We start from the raw sequence: 21,385 nt of genomic DNA, 5'->3' as shown, positions 1-21,385 counted from the left end.
AACCGGGGTAACATAAGCCGGGAGATGCCCATGCGGTGTGCGAAGATCCTTCAATCTTCCCCCTGTCTCCCATTCCTGGAAGAAAGGCTGAAACCATCCCTTGCAGGAGAATACCCACGGAGGAGCCCTCTCTTTCCAGAGGTTTGCCACGTTGACCTTCAAAAAGGTGTTCACTAGGAACACCACGGGATTCACCATATTCAACCCCCCTAGTCTCCTCGTGCGGTAAGTGACCTCCCGCTTGACTAGGTTCAGTCTATTCCCCCATAACATCTGAAAGAGCAGACTGTAGACCCGAGTCCAGAGAGGCTCTGGCAAGACACAGACGCTGCCCAGGTAGATTAGTAAGGGGAGCAGGAAAGCTTTGCACAGGCCAACCCTTTCCCTCAGGGTCAAAGACCAACCCTTCCATTGGTCCACTTTTTGAGCGACACCTTTGATTCTGCCTTCCCAGTTTTTCGTGGGGTAATCACCCTGACCAAATTCGATGCCTAGGACTTTGGCGTGTTCTTGGGGTTCGGGGAGGGTGTCCGGAAGATCAAACCCGGGATCCCCGCCTCCCAGCCAGAGACTCTCACACTTGTCCTGGTTGACCTTGGACCCGGAAGCCTCCGAGTAGCTCTCCACTTCTGACATCACCACCATCGCCTCCTCTCGCGAAGAAACAAAAACGGTGACATCGTCCGCGTAGGCCACTACCCTCAGGATAGCCTCTGGCGCCACCCCGCCCATCCCCACCCCCGCCAACGGTCCACACTCGATCCTTCTGAGGAAGGGATCGATCGCAAACGCGTACAGCAATGGGCTAAGAGGGCAGCCCTGACGGACACCAGATCCTACCCCGAAAGGTTGTCCAATCCACCCATTTACCAGAGGGAAAGTCTCAGCCCCAGCGTATAAGGTCTTAAGCCAGTCCACAAACCCCCCAGGCAGACCGTACCTCAAAAGAGTGGACCAGAGGTACTCGTGGTCAACCCGGTCAAAAGCCTTTGCCTGATCCAGGGTCAGCAGGAACCCCTTCCAAAGGCCCGCCCTGCCTTGCTCCACGGCCTCTCGGACACCCAGAACAGCACTGAAAGTGCTACGGCCAGGAACGCAACAGTTCTGAGCCTCTGAAAGCAGCCGCGGGGCAAACTTCACCAGCCTGTTGAAAAGTATCTTAGCCAAAACCTTCCTGTCCACATTGAGAAGTGCTATGGGACGCCAATTCTCAATGCGTGACGGATCCTTACCCTTTGACAAAATGATCAAAGCTGACCTCCTTAATGATCTCGGCAGGGTGCCCGAGGAGAGACACTCATTAAACACCTGAGTCAAGAGGGGAACCAAGGAGTCCCTAAAGGTCCTAAAGAACTCGGATGTTAAGCCATCCGGACCTGGTGATTTTTTGGGCCTGAGCCCATCGATCGCCAGTCTCACTTCCTCTTCTTTGATCGCTTCTGCCAAAACGTCCAGCGAGAGGTCAGCCCCTGGCTCCGGAACAGCTTCAGCCAGGAAAGCCGACATCCTGTCACGATCCAGTTCCCTCCTTCCCAAGAGGTGTGAGTAGTATGAACTGACGACCTCCAAGATCCCTGATCTGGACCTCTTCAAGGATCCCGTACTGTCCATCAGCCCCGTCACTATCTTACTATTCACTGACATCTTGCAGCTTCTGTAAGGGTCGGGCGAGTAGTACTTCCCGTAGTCCCTCTCAAAAACCAAAGATGCGTGCCTATCGTACTGACACCTCTTCAGCAAGGACTTCACACCGGAGATCTCCTCGCGGCTACCTCCAGTCGAGACAAGATGCTCGAGTCTCCTCCTCAGGCTCTGATACAGGCGATCCCTGTTCAGGCTTCTGAGGTTTGAGAGTTGCCGGAAGAATTTCGCCACCCGATGTTTGAACATCTCCCACCACTCTGACTTAGTGTTACTTAGGCCCAGCAGCGGTACCTGGCTCTGAAGAAAATCCTCAAAAGACCGTCTTACAGCTTCTTCCTCAAGGAGTGATGAATTCAGCTTCCAATAACCTCTTCCCATCCTAGGAGTCTCTGTAACGTTCAGAGAAAACATAATCAAACAGTGGTCGGAGAACTCCACCTCCACAACCGACAACGGCGAGGAGACGGCTTCCTCCTTCAAATAAAACCTATCTATCCTAGACCTGCACTGACTACCTCTAAAAAAGGTGAATCCCGTGCTGCCTGTGTTGTGCCGGATGTGGACATCCACTAGGCGTGCCTCACTTACTATCCTGTTTAGCGCGACGCAATCATAAGTCAGCCGGTCCCCAGAACCTCCTCTATCACAGGGTCTCGTGACGTTGTTGAAATCCCCTCCAAAGACCACCTGCCGACTTGAAAATAAGAAAGGTTTGATCTTCATGAAGAGACATTTGCGGTCCCACTTGGATTGGGGACCGTAGATGTTAATGAGCCGAAGCTCCTGTCCCCCCATGGAGACATCTAGGATCAAGCATCTCCCCATTTCTAATTCAATTAATCGTCTGCATTCAACCGCTGCAGTCTTAAAAAGGACCGCCACCCCGCTATACGGCTCGGCCGCAAGAGACCAGTAGGAGGGCCCATGCCTCCACTCCCTCCTTGCTTTATGCATGGTTGATAGGTCAGTCAACCTGGTCTCCTGCAAAAACAAAATGTCGGCATCAAGTTGGCCGAGAAAATGAAAGGCCGTGTACCTTGCCGCTTCTGACTTTATGCTGGCAACATTAATGGTTGCCAGCGTCAACGGTGTGGGTGCCGCCATCATGATTGATTGGATTAGATAGCCTTTTTCTTCCCACCCCCAACAGCTTCACCCTCTTCCTCAGACAATGATGAGCTTTTAGTGCGCTTAAGACACACAGACTCATCCATTCTCTCCTTACATACACTCTGGCCCTTGTCTGGTGGTCCCGAGGTAGTGTCCCCCCCCCCCAGAGGGCCCTTTAATTGCTCCCTGAGAAGAAGACTCAGCGACCCCCTGATCCCCAACATCCTTGTCCGCTACCTCCGGCTCCGGGCTCCTGTCCTCCCCCTCTGCAGGGGAGTCCTGGAGGGCCCCGAACCGGTTGGAGAGATCCACCAGAAGGGGGGCCGCTGGACCTTCCAATGGCACCTGGATCAGGGCTAGAGAATCAGAGGGGTCGCACTCCAGAGCGGAGGCTCGAGACCTGGACCCACTCCTACCCTTGGTTGTTTTCCGGTTACCCTTTTTCCTTTGTTGTGACCATTCCCCCGCTCCCTCATCCAGACTGTCACCGGATGAGGGTTCCTGGGAGGACATGGCGTCTGCCTGCTCCTCCCTTTCAAGTCTCCTGACTTCCTCACTCAATTCGCTGTCTTTAGGATCCTCAGCTGCAAGTGAAGTACCTGGGTCAGGGTTTAGGGTCATTACTCCCTGCCCCCTGTTCCCATGGCGTTGCTCCTGCCGCCTGATGTTGGATGGCGGCAGCTTGCTCCTCACCGGTTCCCTGCCTCCTCCGCCCCTACTGGTCCCTTCACCGGCAAGATTAGTCCCGGCTTTCGCCTGTCCCGCACTCGCCGCTTTCAGGACTGCATTGGCAAAGGAACGCGGACAGCGACTGAATGGATGACCGAGGTCACCACACAAGTTACACCTAATCCTGCCACAGGTAGCAGCGAGAAGGCCAAGGTCCCCACACAGTGCGCACTTCTGGGTGGTACACTGCGCACTGAAGTGTGTGGGGCTGCCGCACCTGTGACAGACCTTAGGCTGCCCCTGGTAGAAAATCAGGATCCTGTCCCTCCCCAAAAATGTAGAGGAAGGTATATGGGTAACAGTGTTTCCTGAAACCTTCAATTTCACCATGAAGGTCCAGGCCCCTGACCAGATACCATGGTCGTCGCGGGTCTTCTCAGGAATGCCGACAATGTCGCCATATCGACCAATCCAGGTGGAGATGTCCATGCAGGAAAGTGACTCGTTACTGGTCAAAACGGTCACCTTCCTGACCGAGTTCTGGCGGGATATTGCGACAGGGACGAAACCTTGCCATTCGGGGCGACCCCGAGCCAGCTCATGGCGAGACCAAAAAAGCTCAAGGCCCTCCGGTCTCACGAAGCTGACATCGAAGTAGGAGGTCCCATAGGGATGGATCAAGGCAAAGATGTTGTATGCCGCGAAGCCCATCCCCAGCAGGAGCTCAGCAACCTTTGACCGATCAGGACAGGCATCCTTGCTTACCCACTGGAGACGGGCCACGTTCCTACGGTTACTCCTCTGCCCCGGTGTCGGCAGAGACCAGACAGTCTCTGCCCCTCTATCTCGGAAGGCGGAATGACCGTGTCTCTCTATCCAGAAAGACAGATCAACCTCCCTCCCCTCTACATTGATGGAACTCTCCCCTTTCTTCAGGGCGTCCAGGAAGCGCTGCTGCAAGTCACCGTCCTCGGGGCCACCAGACAAGGGCGCACTACTACCCCCAGCAGTGACAGCCCCCGAATAGCTAGGGGCTGAAGCCCTCGCCACCGCTGGGGGGGCAGTGGGACCACTACCTACTTCCCCTCCACCAACACCAGTGCTGCTCTCCTCATTCACTCCACCAATACTCCCATCATTTGCGGCACCACAACTCCCATCATTCACTCCACCACTATTCCCACCATTCACTCCAGCAGTACTCCCATCATTTGCGGCACCACATCTCCTATCATTCACTCCACCACCTGTCCCATCATTCACTCCACCACTATTCCCACCATTCACTCCAGCAGTACTCCCATCATTTACTCCACCAATACTCCCAACGTTTGCGGCACCACAACTCCCATCATTCACTCCACCACTATTCCCACCATTCACTCCAGCAGTACTCCCATCATTTGCGGCACCACAACTCCCATCATTCACCCCATTACCACTGTTCTCTGCACCTTCCACAGTCACATCCATTCCCTCCTCCCTTGTGTCTGCAGTCTCTGCACTCACACCTGCTGGGTCGGGGGAGTGGTGCAGCACCGCACCCGTTTTCATTAGCTCATTGCTGACATTGTGCAGTTCTTTTGGAGCACTGTGCCCCTTATTGTCCTGGGCTGCCTGCCCTGTAGCCACAGACTTCGGGGTGCTGGTATCACATTTTGGGGCATGCTGTCCCCCCGTCACGGCAGAGCGCACAGTGTTCCTTGCTGATGATGTTCCCTGCTTTTGCTGTGTTTTTTTTTTTTCCCGTGGCTCTGTCTCAGCTGCGCGCCTCCTCTCCTCTGTTGAGGCGCACTGCGCCCCTGTCACAACAGTGCGCCCCCCTTTGCCGCACCATGCTCCTCGGCCCTGCCCCCCACAGCCCCAGCGTTGGCCAGCTCAGCTGCAGTGAGCAGGGATGGAGTCTGCCCACACCGTCCCCCTTTCGCAACGGCGTGGACATCCCCCCCGCTCTCCTTGGCCCCGGTGATAACCGGCTTAGCCGCAGCAGGCAGGGAGGGAAACTCCACGGGGTCCCCTATGTCCGGCGCCGTGAGTACCTCCACAGCCTCACCCCCTGCACTGTTCCCCGCACAGACGGCAGCATTGCCGGACGTCCTCCTCCTCTCCCCACCTTGCCTATGCTCCAGACCCACTGCAGAGCCCGTGCTTTTAGGTTTGGTGGGGTTTACACAGGAGGTGGTAGGTGTAACATCAGACATTGGTACATATTTGTAACTCACCACCTCCTGTGCTGTCTTCTTTGTCTTCCTCCTCTTTTTGGTCTCCTCCGCTCGCTCGTCCTCCCCGAAGGAGAATCTGGTCAGGTCCACAGGAGACTCCAGCTCTCTGATCTCCCTCAACAGACCGCACTCCTCCTCTTCCTCCGCTGACACTCCAGCATGGGTTGTCGGAGTCCTCTGCCGTGCCGGGAGGCCGCTTCCTTGCTGGCTCTGCGACTCTTTCTCCCGGCTTGTTCCAGCACGAGAGACTCCAGCCACGACTTCATCGTCCTCCTCCTCCTCGCTTAGGACGCCGGCTGGCAGTTCTCCCGAGGTATTTAACCCCTTCATTTCAGAGAACTGCCGCTGGTTCTTAAACCTCTCCAGGAAGGGACCTGCGCTTTTCTCAATCCCCTCCCGGAGGAGCACTAACCGGACCACCTCATCTCTGAGGGCTTTAAACCTCTGGGAGGTCGCGGGTCTTTCCTTGTTAGAGGCACGGGTGTTCAGGATCCGTGCCTCCCGCAGCTGCTCCTTCAGCCCGGTCAGTGCTTTGCCGGCATCCTCGTACTCTCGTAACATGGCGACCACTCGGGAGGAGAAGGAGCTCGTGGACTCGCTGGAGGTCATCTCGCCCCATGATGTTGCTGGGCTCTTCTTCCTGGGGCCTGGGGTGCCCCTGTCTCCCTCTCTGGGCGGACGATGAGCCGTCTCGGGGTTGGAGTAGGTGGGTACGGTCTTTCTCATCCGACCAGATCTCCTCACGCCCTCCTGGGCCGGTTGCTGTTGCTCTCTGTCCCCCGCCGGCACAGACCGGGGAACAGAAGCCTGGGAAGCCATGCCTGGCTCCCAGGAAGCCTGCCTCTCCCTGGGGAGAAGAGAGGCAGACTCTGGGCCTCCTCCTGGAAGTCCTGGAGCTCACAAGACAGGTGCTGCTCTCAGCAGGGTGTGACTGATTGTAGTCTCCTGTCCTACAGTCTCCTCCCCAGTAATGGCTGATAACGGGGAGTAACAGATTGTAGTCTCCTGTCCTACAGTCTCCTCTCCCAGTAATGGCTGATAACGGGGAGTAATAGATTGTAGTCTCCTGTCCTACAGTCTCCTCTCCCAGTAATGGCTGATAACAGGGAGTAATAGATTGCAGTCTCCTGTCCTACAGTCTCCTCTCCCAGTAATTTGCTGATAACGGGGAGTAACAGATTGTAGTCTCCTGTCCTACAGCCTCCTCCCCCAGTAATGGCTGATAACAGGGAGTAATAGATTGTAGTCTCCTGTCCTACAGTCTCCCCCCCAGTAATGGCTGATAACGGGGAGTAATAGATTGTAGTCTCCTGTCCTACAGTCTCCTCCCCCAGTAATGGCTGATAACGGGGAGTAATAGATTGTAGTCTCCTGTCCTACAGCCTCCTCCCCCAGTAATGGCTGATAACAGGGAATAATAGATTGTAGTCTGGCTGATGACGGAGGGTGCCGACAGGGGGCGGCCATCACTCCATGCTGTAACTCATGCGCTGCGGCTTCTCCATGACGCAGGGGATGAGGGGTGTTACAATTTTAAACAGTTGAATGTGAAATGATCTATTTATATAATTGCCTTGTAATGTTTTCATTTCCTGTTCTGTCCAGATGTCACCATATCCCAGAATTCCAAGCGGTTGAAGTTCACCGACCTCCATATTGGGACACCCAAGTGATGGGTGTGTCAATATGGAAACTGCTGCTGGTACCAACCTATTGCGCGGTACCACCAGCAGAACACCGTCACACCACACACACTATACGCTGTACACACCACACATACATACACACACTCACACAAACTCTCACACACACTCATGCAGCCTCTTGCGCGGTACAACCAGCGGAACACCATCGCACTATTCCAGTGCAAATTCGGCGCAGTGAATCATTCGGCTGATCCTGGCGGCAGATTTGTGACATGTCTACAGGCAGAGGAAGCCGGTCACATTAAAGGGGTTTTCCCACGAACGAAAGTTTATTTTAAAAATTGTCTGTGTCTGACCGTGTACTGAGCATGCCACATCTCCTGGGCAGGGGAGGAAGCAAAACACAATACCGACATCACAGCAGGAGATCGCAGAGGATACATTTTGTGAGGTAACATATTTCACTGACTTTTAAACAATATTTTCCCTCACAAAATGTATCCTCTGCGATCTCCTGCTGTGATGTCAGTATTGTCTTTTGCTTCCTCCCCTGCCCAGGAGCTGTGGTGTGTTCTCTACACGGTCAGACACGGGGGTGAGAGAGACAGAGCACAGGGATTGAGACAGCTCATGAGTGGAGAACACAGCACAGGAAGGAGAGAGACAGCAGACAAGGGGGAGAGCGCATGGGGCAGACAGGTCATCAGAGGTAAGATAAGGGCGAGAGCAGTAGCTGAGTGCAGGAGGTGAGTGCGGGCAGTTGAGGGGGCTGAGTGCGGGCGTTAGACATCTTATCCCTCCTCTCAGATACGGGACCCCGGCAGCAGCCGGTTATTGCTGTACATGACTTCATATCGGCCTCCATTCACATAAAGGGTAAATTATGTGATCAATTACTTCAGAGTGGTGGAGAACGGGCGACGATGGCACGGGGCTGTCCCCTGGTGGAGACACAGAGAAGTGCAGCAGTTCACGCCATTACACTATATCTCAGCAGTGAGGACATTCACTGCCAGCAAGCAGCGATCTAGAAAACTCAAACCTACAGAACCAACTTATGGGCAGACACAATGTGGATGTAAGAGCAGATCGCTGACCCATCCGCGCATCGCTGACCCATCCGCGCATTGCCAAAGATGTGAACACCCAACATGCAATACCGGGAGGTGGCAGCAGTGGATATGCACAGTGAGAGCCAGCCTGGTGATAACAGCTGATTTGTGGGGGTTCAGATAACCCCTGAATTGAGTGATCTGACCCCAGACAGACAGTCACCAGTTATCTGCTACAGTATGTGCACTCGCTGTAATACTCATACACAGCCACCAGATGGCAGCAAAACCAACACTAATACGTTCTTGCTTAGAGACAAACTTTAAAGAAAGGTTTCTGCCATTGTAAGCAACATAAACTAAATTCCAAATTCACATTTTATGGTGACGCTCAGCACTGGTGTCATGTTTTGGCAGAAATAGAAAATATCTGAAGAAAAAAAATGTCTTCACCTTCCCGAAACTCGTGTTTCCTCCCTCTACTAACCTACCTATACCCAACATTGCCATTTCCATGTGTGGTTCCACTATTACTCTCCAGCAACATGCCCGCTGTCTTGGGGTCATACTTGATTCCGAGCTTTCCTTTGCCCCCCACATCCGATCACTGGCTCGCTCTTGTTATCTGCACCTCAAAAACATTTCTAGAATTCGACCTTTTCTTACTTTTGATTCCACAAAAACTCTTACTGTTTCTCTTATTCATTCTCGTCTCGACTATTGTAACTCTCTTCTAATCGGTCTCCCTCTTACTAAACTCTCCCCTCTCCAATCTGTCTTGAATGCTGCAGCCAGGATCATATTCCTCACCAATCGTTACACCGATGCCTCTACCTTGTGCCAGTCATTACACTGGCTACCCATCCACTCCAGAATCCAGTACAAACTTATTGCCCTCACCCACAAAGCCCTCCATGGCTCAGCACCACCCTACATCTCCTCCCTTGTTTCAGTATACCACCCTACCCGCGCCCTCCGTTCTGCTGATGACCTGAGGTTAGCATCCTCAATAATCAGAACCTCCCACTCCCGTCTCCAAGACTTTACACGTGCTGCGCCAATTCTTTGCAATGCACTTCCCAGGTCAATACGATTAGTCCCCAATCCCCACAATTTTAAGCGTGTCCTGAAAACGCATTTATTCAGACTGGCCTACCGCCTCAACACATTAACCTAATCTATCCCTGTGTGGCACAGCCAAAAGTTTTACCATAACCAGGTTCCCCGCATCATGTTCCCACATGCTTTATGCATCCATTAGCCCTCTGTGTCTGTACTGTTACACACTTAACACTATGGCTGGTCCATACAATCAGGGCAACTGTTACCACCCACCTTTCGTGTCTCCCTCTTTCCTCATAGACTGTAAGCTTGCGAGCAGGGCCCTCACTCCTCTTGTTATTTGTTATAATCTACTGTATGTGATTATTGTTATGCTGTAATGTCTATTGTCTGTACAAATCCCCTCTGAAATGTAAAGTGCTGCGGAATATGTCAGCGCTATAGAAATAAAATTATTATTATTGTTAGGATGAGCAAGGCTCGAGGGCCAAGATTAGTGACTGCCAAGAGACACAAGGGCTCTCACTAGTGAGAAAGTGAAGGGTGGGCATGGTGCCATTCTAATCAGGGGGCTCTCTGTGCCACTAAAATATCAGCAGGGGCACAAATAACGCCTTCACCATAGCAGAGCCTCACCTGCCCCTCTATACCGCAAGCCTCCGTCAGGAGACCACCAAGCTGCCCTGAACGTCGCAGTCTGGACCTCACATAAAAGGTGACTTGTCCGCCTGCCAACTCCGCTGTGCAGAGGAGATCCGACAACCTTCTGTACACACGAGACCGGTGGCGTAGAGCCGCCATAACACATCATGTGCTCCTACCTTCTCGCATTGGAGAGCACTGCTGCTTGCCAGGAGGGGGCAGCCTTCTCAGCCGGTGCTTGGAGATGTGGACCAATCCCCGGGGAGAACCTCTCTTCACTGGAAGTGGAGACTTCAAGCGGGGAGAACTCCGCCTGCGCAGCGCGTAACGACTCTTCACTGTCAGGGGAGCCAACGGAGAAGACTTCTTATCTGCAGGACACCTGGAAACACAAAACGGTCAGGGGTGAGAACCAGAATAGTGAGTGCAGCTCTGGAGTATAATACAGGATGTAACTCAGGATCAGTAATGTAATGTATGTACACAGTGATTGCACCAGCAGAATAGTGAGTGCAGCTCTGGGGTATAATACAGGATGTAACTCAGGATCAGTAATGTAATGTATGTACACAGTGACTGCATCAGCAGAATAGTGAGTGCAGCTCTGGAGTATAATACAGGATGTAACTCAGGATCAGTAATGTAATGTATGTACACAGTGATTGCACCAGCAGAATAGTGAGTCCAGCTCTGGAGTATAATACAGGATGTAACTCAGGATCAGTAATGTAATGTATGTACACAGTGACTGCACCAGCAGAATAGTGAGTGCAGCTCTGGGGTATAATACAGGATGTAACTCAGGATCAGTAATGTAATGTATGTACACAGTGACTGCACCAGCAGAATAGTGACTGCAGCTCTGGAGTATAATACAGGATGTAACTCAGGATCAGTAATGTAATGTATGTACACAGTGACTGCACCAGCAGAATAGTGACTGCAGCTCTGGAGTATAATACAGGATGTAACTCAGGATCAGTAATGTAATGTATGTGCACAGTGACTGCACCAGCAGAATAGTGAGTGCAGCTCTGGGGTATAATACAGGATGTAACTCAGGATCAGTAATGTAATGTATGTACACAGTGACTGCACCAGCAGAATAGTGAGTGCAGCTCTGGGGTATAATACAGGATGTAACTCAGGATCAGTAATGTAATGTATGTACACAGTGACTGCACCAGCAGAATAGTGAGTGCAGCTCTGGAGTATAATACAGGAGGTAACTCAGGATCAGTAATGTATGTACACAGTGACTGCCCCAGAATAGTGAGTGCAGCTCTGGGGTATAATACAGGATGTAACTCAGGATCAGTAATGTATGTACACAGTGACTGCACCAGCAGAATAGTTAGTGCAGCTCTGGGGTATAATACAGGATGTAACTCAGGATCAGTAATGTAATGTATGTACACAGTGACTGCACCAGCAGAATAGTGAGTGCAGCTCTGGGGTATAATACAGGATGTAACTCAGGATCAGTAATGTATGTACACAGTGACTGCACCAGCAGAATAGTAAGTGCAGCTCTGGAGTATACTACAGGATGTAACTCAGGATCAGTAATGTAATGTATGTACACAGTGACTGCACCAGCAGAATAGTGAGTGCAGCTCTGGAGTAGAATACAGGAGGTAACTCAGGTTCAGTAATGTAATGTATGTACACAGTGACTGCACCAGCAGAATAGCGAGTGCAGCTCTAGGGTATAATATAGGATGTAACTCAGGATCAGTAATGTAATGTATGTACACAGTGAATGCACCAGCAGAACAGTGAGTGCAGCTCTGGGGTATAATACAGGATGTAACTCAGGATCAGTAATGTAATGTATGTATACAGTGACTTTACAAGCAGAATAGTGAGCGCAGCTCTGGAGTATAATATAGAAGTAATGTAAGGTGAACATACACTTTAAAAAGGTGGTTAACACTTATGAAATGTACTGGACAATTTCTTTAAGCTTTATAAATGAACCTTTACTTTATGGCAGGATTCAGACATATGTGAGAGGCTATGTTCACGCGTTGATTTTATTGCTGCTTTTTTTATGCCAATTTTGAGCTGTGCACCAGTAAAATCTATGAGATTTCAGAAATATTATGTATGTAGATTGGTTTTACTTTCATGACTGAAATGGAAAACTGCAGCATGTCGCGTCTTTCACCTTTTTTCTCCTATACAAAGCAATGAGCAAGTGCAAAAATTTAGCAAAAAACGCAGGTATCAGGTTTTTCTGTGTTTTTGGTGCAAAAACCTCAGGAAATTGCATCACTTTTTATTTTTATTAGCATACGCAAGAGGCAAATCTACCTGACAAAAATACAGAAAATATACACCAAAACCCGCTGTTTGGAAGCAGCTTCTTTATTGCCAAGAGAGCAAGTTTTGACTTCAAAAAACCCACGCCCCGTGGACATTTCCTTACAGGGTGTGTGATGTGTGCACGGCCTCCTCAGAGACCTATGAAGCGGCAGCTCACACATCACGGACCTCTACATTCGGCCTGACAGCCCCCCGCGGACCCTTTACCTGGTCGTGCTCCTTCTCCTGATGACCTTCGTTTTGCTTGTCACCTTGTAGCCGGAGTCCCTGAGCGAGGCGGCGGCCGCCATCACTGCTGGAGATTTGCTATATTGGGGGATCACTGTGCTGGACCGCTGAACCCCTCTGTTTAAGGCCGGCGATTTCCTCGGAGCAACAGCAGTGTTTTGGGAGGAGGCCATGCTCTCGGCTTTCCACTTATATCGACTCTTCTGAGCCGTGGTCTTTGGGCTGGAGCCACTTTTCTTCCCTTTCACCTGCGCTGTGGCCTCGGGGGGCTTCTGTTTCCGATCAGGTGGGATGTTCTTGGCGCCAGGACTGGCTTTCTTACCCGCAGGGGAATCTGCCACCCAGATGTATTTAGTCCTCCGGCTTCTGGGGGGTTTTCCTACAGTGGCAGGTTCGTTGCTATTTTGGACTGAACTCGGGGTCCGGCTTGTGTTGGGTTTGGGGGGGGCACGGGTCAGTTCAGTCTTGGGGAGGGATATGAGGGGTTTCTTACAGAGAGGTTGGGTGATGGCGGGGACCTCAGCTGGGGTAGGTTTATACAGTGGCAGGCATGACACGCTCTGCCCTGTCCTGGACGCCCCTCTGACGCTTTCTCGGTGGGCTCCGTGGGTCTGGGCCGGTCCGCGGCCCGCTGCTTGTGTGGGTTTTGCCTCCCTCGACGTTGAGGTGGATGGCACAGCAGAGCTCGCTGGGGGCTGTAGTCGCCTTTGACTTTCCTGAGATGCGGCACTTTGCCACTTGAACATGGACGTGTCTGCAGGGTGGTCCCAGCTGCTGGAGACCCTTGATCGGCCAGGGGGCTTCCGGGAGGGGTCAATTACTGTTGGAATTTTTGGAGTATCATTTTCGCCTACAGACGCCTCGGCTGCTTGTGAGGTGCGGTTCACCAAAGAATACTTCTTCCTCCAACCAGTCTGACTTGACAGAGGCTGCCGGTAACCTCCGCCATGGAAAACCGCACGTGGTTGGGCGGGGGTCGGCCATCTTGGATTTGTGGCAGGTGGTGGTGCCGGAGCGTTACCGTGGATAATTTTATGACTGTCGATGAGACCTGTCAACAAAAACAACAGAATCCTGAGCACAACTAGAACGGACATTCAGCTGCCAAGATCTCTGCTGGCTGGGAGAGGACGGCAGCATTATATCCAGAGGCTGAAAACATCTGGCCGAGGCGGCTCCACAGCTGATGGACCGACACATGGAGGCTGCAGGCCGGACCACCCCCCACTGTGTGAGCATGACACAGACAGTAAGGGATCTCTGCCTCCATCTCTGCCCCCACATCTCCCCCTCTCCCCCCAGATTCTCCCCGTGCCTCACCCTCCGGTGCTCCCCTCACCCCCCTCTCCTCCCCAGGATCTTCCGCATGCCTGTCCTTCTAGGGCCCCCTTTCTCAGTCCACGTCTCCCCCCACAGGGCCCCTCACTCCCAGTGTCGCCCCCTCCGGGGCCCCTCACTCCCAGTGTCTCCCCCTCCCCCTCACTCCCAGTGTCTCCCCCCGGGGCCCTTCACTCCCGGTGTCCCCCCTGTGTCTCCCCCTCCGGGGCCCCTCACTCCCAGTGTCTCCCCCCCCCCCCCCCTCACTCCCAGTGTCCCCCTGTGTCTCCCCCTCCGGGGCCCCTCACTCCCAGTGTCCCCTCACTCCCAGTGTCCCCTCACTCCCAGTGTCCCCCCCGTGTCTCCCCTCCGGTGCCCCTCACTCCGTGTCCCTCCGGGGCCCCTGAGTCCCAGCGTCTCCCTCCCGGGGCCCCTCACCCTGTAGCAGTTGGATCTGTCGTCTCAGACGCTCCTTCTCGTCCATGTCAATAAGCGGCCGGGACGCGCGGTGATGACGTTACAACACGCGCCCCGTTTTGCCCTCGGTCACCGTCCAGTGCAGGTCGCCGCCCGCAGATTTACGACTCCTCTCTACAAACCGCCACGGGCACGGTCTCTTCTGCCACCAGTAAAGATGGCGGCTCCTCTGCTGCGCGTCAGCTGTGCGCCCGACTGCTCTGATAGGTCGGTAGTATCCTAGCAACCAAGAATGCCGGAAGTGTCATCTGTCGTGAAAGGTTCCTGGCTTGTATCTGTGAAGCCGCTGCTCGTCAGACACGTGCGATCTCATATAGCCAAGCCTGGGGTTAGGGGGGCTCCTGCTGACTCCGGAGGGAGAGCTCCTGCTGACTTCGGGGGGGAGGGGGGCTCCTGCTGACTCCGGTGGGGGGCTCCTGCTGACCACAGGGGGGTCTCCTGCTGACTCCGGTGGGGGTCTCCTGCTGACTCCGGTGGGGGGCTCCTGCTGACCTCAGGGGGGGCTCCTGCTGACTCCGGTGGGGGGCTCCTGCTGACCTCAGGGGGGCGCCTGCTGACTTTAGGGGATGGGGGGGGCTCCTGCTGACTCCGGTGGGGGGCTCCTGTTGACTCCGGAGGGGGGGTTCCTGCTGACTTGGGGGGATGGGGGGGGGCTCTTGCTGACTCCAGGGGGAGAGCTCCTGCTGACTTCGGGGGGGAGGGGGGCTCCTGCTGACTTTAGGGGATGGAGGAGGCTCCTGCTGACTTTAGGGGATGGGGGGGGCTCCTGCTGACTCCGGTGGGGGGCTCCTGCTGACCTCAGGGGGGCTCCTGCTGACCTCAGGGGGGCTCCTGCTGACCTCAGGGGGGGGCTCCTGCTGACCTCAGGGGGGCTCCTGCTGACTTTGGGGGATGGGGGGGCTCCTGCTGACTCCCCGGGGGGGGGCGGCTCCAGCTGACTTCGGGGGGGAGGGGGGCTCCTGCTGACTCCATGGGAGGGGGGCTCCTGCTGACTTGGGGGGATGGGGGGGCTCCTGCTGACTTCGGGGGGGAGGGGGGCTCCTGCTGACTCCATGGGAGGGGGGCTCCTGCTGACTTGGGGGGATGGGGGGGCTCCTGCTGACTTCGGGGGGCGAGGGGAGCTCCTGGGTCACATTCTCTCCTCAGTTAGGATCTCTGCTTGCTGTCAGTTGATGGAAATAGCTATAGGCAGTAAATCTGATGTGTCCTGCTAACAGCTGAGGGTCTGTCGCATTAGCCTGGCGGTAATCAGCAGCACTGCTCTGTGTAGACTTTCTGCTTTCACAGGCAGCAAGCAGAGATCCTTAGGCTATGTGCACACGCTGCGGATTGCCCTGCAGTTTATCACTTCTACAATGGAGGAGATGGTAAACCGCAGCAGAATCCACAGAAAAGATTGACATGTCATTTCTTTCTGCAGATTCAAAACCGCTGCTTTTCCGCAGTTAAAAATCTGCAGCGTGTGCACAGCAGAATGTAAGTCCCATAGGATAACATGCTACTGTACACTGCAGAACTGCTGCAGATCCGCAGCGGATCCACAGCAAAAACCGCAGCGTGTGCACACAGCCTAAACCTCAGGAGATCAGAAATGATATCAGAGCGTTACAGCTGTTGTCACCTTGTCCTTTAGCAGCCAGAACTCTGAGCCCCCGACCAACCTGATCCGTTTCCAAAAATCCAGCAGACTGCAGCTTTACACTGGTTGTCCAGGACTTAGGGACGGTCATGAGGATAAGATTATTGGGGTTCGGCAGCAGCAGGATGTACTGAGGACAGCGCCATCCTCTGTATACTGGCCATTCCAGGGACTGCAGCTCGGGTCACATTCACTTTAATAGGAGCTGTGCTTCAGTACCGAGAGCGACCAGTACACAGTGTACGGTGCTCCAGCTGAAAACACATCTGACCTCCATCGACGCTGATAACGGCAGATCATGGGGCTGCCGGACCACAACCCATCTGATATTGATGACCCGCACTAAGCGTAGGCTATTGATGGCTGAGTTGGGGATGACCCCTTTAAAGGGGGTTTCCAAGACCTGAAGAAAATAGCTTAAAATACAAAAAAATCTCCACCCACCTGATGAATCAGCGTCCGCTCCAGCGCCGGGGATCCTTGAGGTCTCTTTTTACCTCGCTGACCACATGATCTCTGCGGACAATCATTGACCTCATCGGTTCTAAGCCAGTGATTGGCTCAAGTTATCGCAAGGGAAGATGAGGACCTCGGAGAGCAGCGGAGCAAGAGGAGGGTGAGTTTTTAAGGTTAATTTATTTATGAACTGGTCCAATATTTATGGCCATAACTGTCTATCCCTCTCCCATAATGCCTATTCCGCTTCACGTCACTTGTCTTGTCTATTGCGTTATTTCTGTGCTGTGTTGTGTATAAATATGTGATTCTTCAGATGTTGTATTAGTCTTTGCCTGATGACGAGACGTGAGTAGTCTCGAAAGCTGCAGTGTGTCACCATCTTTTCAATTAGCCATTAAAAGGTATCAACCACTGAGGACGCTCAATTCTGATTATTTTTTTAAAGTTTATAACATTTTCTCCGTTTAGGCCTTGGGTGCAACGGCTGCAGTCATAGCTGGGTCCTGGAGCTTAGCGGGGCCCTAAAGGTCCCTTTGGCCAATCAAATCAAGGACCTCGTGATGATTGGGGTCCGGTAGGAGATTTTGCATTGGGGCCCACACTGATCTTGGAAACAGTGGTTCCCACAGCCGCACACTAGATGGCGCCATCACACAGCACTTCCCGTTCTTCACTAGTGTTTTTCTTTCCTAAGCCAAGATCCTGCAAATGTGTTTTTTTTTTTTTTTTTTAAATTCTTTTCTGTTCTCTTTCCGGCCATGTGTGATTGCTGTTTCCTCTGGGCGTCCATTGCAGAAGACAGGAGCAGCCAGATGAAGCCCAGGACTGCACTGTGCACCAGTGACCTGTCATCCTGATCCGGCTCTGCACCTTGGAGGGGGTCCGTGGGGCTTGTGCATTGCTGGCTGGCCAGGACTGGCTGCAGCGCTGCACGTCCCCTCTCCATCACCTGGATACCCAGATGTAGCGGCTCTGCAGCCATCCTGCGGGGTTGTCAGGCTGTGGCCACCTTGCAGGCTCCAGGCGGTGCCTGAGAAATTGGATTAGGCTCATTAGCAGTGATTCACTTCAGAGCGTTTGTTTCCAGGATTCTGGATATTATCCGGCTATTAGTCAGACCGTAACCTGTCCCCCAGGAGCATCCGGATATTAGGGATCCATTAGTACCGCTCTGGGGGGTGTCATTAACCCTTCAGTGCTGCCTGCAGCAACAGATCTAGCTTCCTTTAAGATGTTCTTCCTCTGCTCCATCTTTGGACCAACACACATCATGAAAGGACCAGTGAACAGAACAGAAAGGAGGGGTCCGGAGTCCAGATCCAATCTGCACTTGTAGAGGGAGGATCTAGGTGTGGTCTGCTTCCATCCCTCTGCTCCGTCTATTACCCAAGCAAGAGGGAGACCAGCTGCGGCAGGACCACCAATCCAGATTACCCCCGGGACCCATCACATGCCTTAACAGCAGTGGATCCCAGTGAATGGACAGGATCCCAGACCTGCTGTGGTCATCACCCCAGAGGATAGCACTCTTGTGATGCGGCTTCCTGCATTCTGTGATCTACCAGGACTTTGGAAGGTCCCAGGTGACCGGCGGTGAGGACCCTGCGCCACGATGTCCGGATGTAGAATGGCCAACATGAACGGATTCGTGGAGGAGCCAAGAATGGAGACCGGAGACGTCAACCGAAATATGCGGCATCTGGAGACCGGGACAGTCCTGACCCTGTTCTACCAGAAGAAGTCTCAGCGGCCCGAGAGGAGAACCTTCCAGCTGAGGCTCGACACCCGGCAGGTGATATGGTTCAGAACCCCCGAGAAAGTGGAGGGAGAAGGTTAGTAACTGACACAGGACTATATAGAGATACAGCAGAGCTGGACATGTCACAGGGGCACATCAGATGCTGTAGTGATACCTGCAGTCCTATGTAACACCACAGAAAACAGTGATAACTCTGTGAGTACAGATAATGTAGTAGATGTCACCTGCAGTCCTATGTAACACCACAGATGACACAGTGATATATCTCTGAGTACAGATAATGTAGTAGATGTCACCTGCAGTCCTATGTAACACCACAGTATGACACAGTGATTTATCTCTGAGTACAGATAATGTAGTAGATGTCACCTGCAGTCCCATGTAACACCACAGATCATGTAGTAGATGTCACCCGCAGACCTATGTAACATCACAGATAACACAGTGATAACTCTGTGAGTACAGATAATGTAGTAGATGTCACCCGCAGTCCTATGTAACACCACAGATAACACAGTGATAACTCTGTGAGTACAGATAATGTAGAAGATGTCACCCGCAGTCCTATGTAACACCACAGATAACACAGTGATAACTCTGTGAGTGCAGATAATCTTGTAGATGTCACCTGCAGTCCTATGTAATACCACAGATAACACAGTGATGAGTACCCGTAGACATAGTGGAGGCCCTGGCACTGTGGCCCGGTTTTCTTGCATCCTGCGGCCTCATCTCACAAATCAGATTAATGACTCAGGGTCCGGAAACCAGCCTGGTTTTCTGTTTCCCCTCGTTCTTATCTCGTCAGTCCCATAGGCGGATGAGTCAGTGCAGTCTACAGACCACCAGCTGTACACCGGGGGAGGGGGGTTGAGCGATTGCCTACAGAGGTACCCCATTATTCACATGATTCCTGGCAGAGTATTGAGAGTCGGTGTTCGCTCACCTGTGTAATAATAATTCTGGGAATTCATTAATATGCAGTTAGATTCAGAAATATTTGGACGGTGAGACAAGTTTTTGACATTTTAGTCATTTGCCAAAACCTATTCCAGGTCCAGTTCTGTTATCAGTCTGAGCTTTCAGTGCCGACTCTCAGCTGTAATTTGAGGTGATTCACATCCAATTGCAGGAAGGGTTTAGGAATTCCTGCTCTTTTATATGGAGCTGCCTCATTTTAAAAGGACCAAAAGTAATTTTACAATTATCTTATAAGCTGTCTAATGGCTACATGGGCTATTACCTCGTCAGTCCAACATAAATTAAGCAGGTAAAAGGTCTAGAGCTGATTCTAGGTGTGCCATTTGCATTTGGAAGCTGTTGGTGTGAACCCACAACATGTGGACAAACAAGCTCTCCGTACAAGAGAAACAGACCATCCTTAGGCTGAAAATAACGAAGAAATCCATCAGAGAGATAGCAGAAATATTAAACACAAAAAGGAAGAAGGGACATACTATGCACCAGGGACCACCATATAGTTATAAGAAAAATAACAATTGTTATTCAGAGTCCAAAAACACACAGATATAAAAACATTTAAAAAACACTAACACATACCCCCTAATGGGGTGACCCCCCCGGACACCAGAAAAGCCTACTATATTATATGAGACGCTCATGGTGCTAGATGAACAGTTTCAATATAACAAAAGGTAATGTGTCTGAGTCAAATCCAAAACCAAGATGAGGTTTATAACCAGAGCAATAATGCTCGACAAAAGATATGTCTGAATCTTTAACCAACAAGATTGACAAAAAGACACAACAAATACAATAAATCCCCTAAAGACCCAAATGAGGAAAGGACCGAAATCATGACCCGTGACCCAATAAACAAGATCTATAATATTGACTGTCCTTCCCTTATGTTACAATTTAGGAATAAAGACAAACAAGGCAACCAAATGTCATAAAAATGTGGAGGTCGGTGTCAGCTGTTAGATAATGAATATATAACCATTCATATAGCCTGTGTATATCAGAAGGCTTGCCTAAAGTACATCACATAAGTAATAAAAATCAAAAAAACCCTACGAGGCAATATCATTTGTGTGTTTATGGACTGTGAATAGAAGTTGTTATTTTTCTTATAACTCTATGGTGGTCCCTGGTGCATAGCCCGTCCCTTCTTCCTTTTTGTGCTTAGCTATTGATGACATACTCTAGGTAGATCCCTTGATCTACTTTAAGGGATGGTGCCCTCCACTCTCCTTTTCATAGCATAAATATTAGGAACAGCCAAATCAGCAGTTTTGTACATTCTGCAAATGAAATAGATCATTGGTGAGCTGGGAACTCAGAACTGCCTGGATGTCCCTGGAAGACATCAGTGGTTGGTGATCGCACAATCCTTGCCATAGTGAAGAAAACTTCACACCATCCCCCAAGTGAGGACCACTCACCAGGAAATCAGTATCTTAGTGTCTAAGTCTACCATAAAGAGAAGATGTTATGAGAGCAAATGCATGGGGTTCACCACAACATGGAAACCATTAATCAGCCTGAAAAATTGAAAGGACAAAAACAACATCTTAACAAGCCGCCCAGGTCTGAAAAAGCAAAACTAAGATCAATCTGCACTAGAATGATGGGAAGAAGAAAGTCTGGAGAAGGCTTGGAACAGCTCATAATCCTCGGCATAGCACATCATCAGTAAGCATGGTGGAGGCAGTGTGACGGCGCGGGCATGCAAGGCTTCCAACGGCACCGAGTCACTAGTGGTTATTGATGATGTGACAGAAGCCGCCGGACGAATTCTGTGTGTACAGGGCGATACTTTCTGCTCACATTCACCCAAATGCAGCAAGGATGGACACTGCTTCAGAGGACAGAAGACAACGACCCCAAACATCCGGCAAAATCAAAGACGTGGAGTGTTCTGTAATTGCCGAGTCATCGTGATGGCCTCCAGACTTTAGGACGTCAATCGCAACAAAGTATTACAAATGAACATTTTATGGTAAAGTGAATTTGTCAAGTTACTTATGAGCCCCTGAAATGAGTGTAGAAAAATGTCTGCAATTCCTCAACATTTCACATGCTGGTTTTGTTCAGCCCCTTTAATTACACCTGAAAGTCTCCATTTCAATTTCATGTCAGGTGTTTCATCTTAAATAAAAACTAGCGGC

The 21,385-nt window shown here is 51.7% G+C and overlaps 2 protein-coding genes across 2 annotated transcripts in view; one reads left to right on the top strand and one right to left on the bottom strand.

Annotated features, from left to right (window-relative positions):
• The window catches only part of ZC3H3 (zinc finger CCCH-type containing 3), a 156,733-nt gene extending 142,102 nt beyond the window's left edge, over positions 1-14,631 (bottom strand). Inside the window, exons 1-3 of the mRNA XM_073577360.1 lie at positions 14,359-14,631; positions 12,583-13,654; positions 10,227-10,429 (exon numbers count right to left, since the gene is read on the bottom strand). Coding sequence (XP_073433461.1) covers positions 10,227-10,429; positions 12,583-13,654; positions 14,359-14,404 — 1,321 coding nt within the window. The 5' untranslated portion in view covers positions 14,405-14,631. The remainder of the gene's footprint in view (positions 1-10,226; positions 10,430-12,582; positions 13,655-14,358) is intronic.
• A 2,591-nt stretch (positions 14,632-17,222) lies between these two features.
• The window catches only part of LOC141091667 (1-phosphatidylinositol 4,5-bisphosphate phosphodiesterase gamma-1-like), a 189,775-nt gene continuing 185,612 nt past the window's right edge, over positions 17,223-21,385 (top strand). The window contains exon 1 of the mRNA XM_073577350.1: positions 17,223-18,327. Within this exon, the coding sequence (XP_073433451.1) occupies positions 18,108-18,327 (220 nt within the window). The 5' untranslated portion in view covers positions 17,223-18,107. The remainder of the gene's footprint in view (positions 18,328-21,385) is intronic.

The sequence above is a fragment of the Dendrobates tinctorius genome, unplaced genomic scaffold (genome assembly GCF_039654945.1).
Source record: "Dendrobates tinctorius isolate UK_male_01 unplaced genomic scaffold, ASM3965494v1 ptg000055l, whole genome shotgun sequence".
In the NCBI taxonomy this organism is placed as follows: domain Eukaryota; kingdom Metazoa; phylum Chordata; class Amphibia; order Anura; family Dendrobatidae; genus Dendrobates; species Dendrobates tinctorius.
Note: the sequence above shows the minus strand (reverse complement) of the source record. Positions and strands in the feature narration are given on the sequence as shown.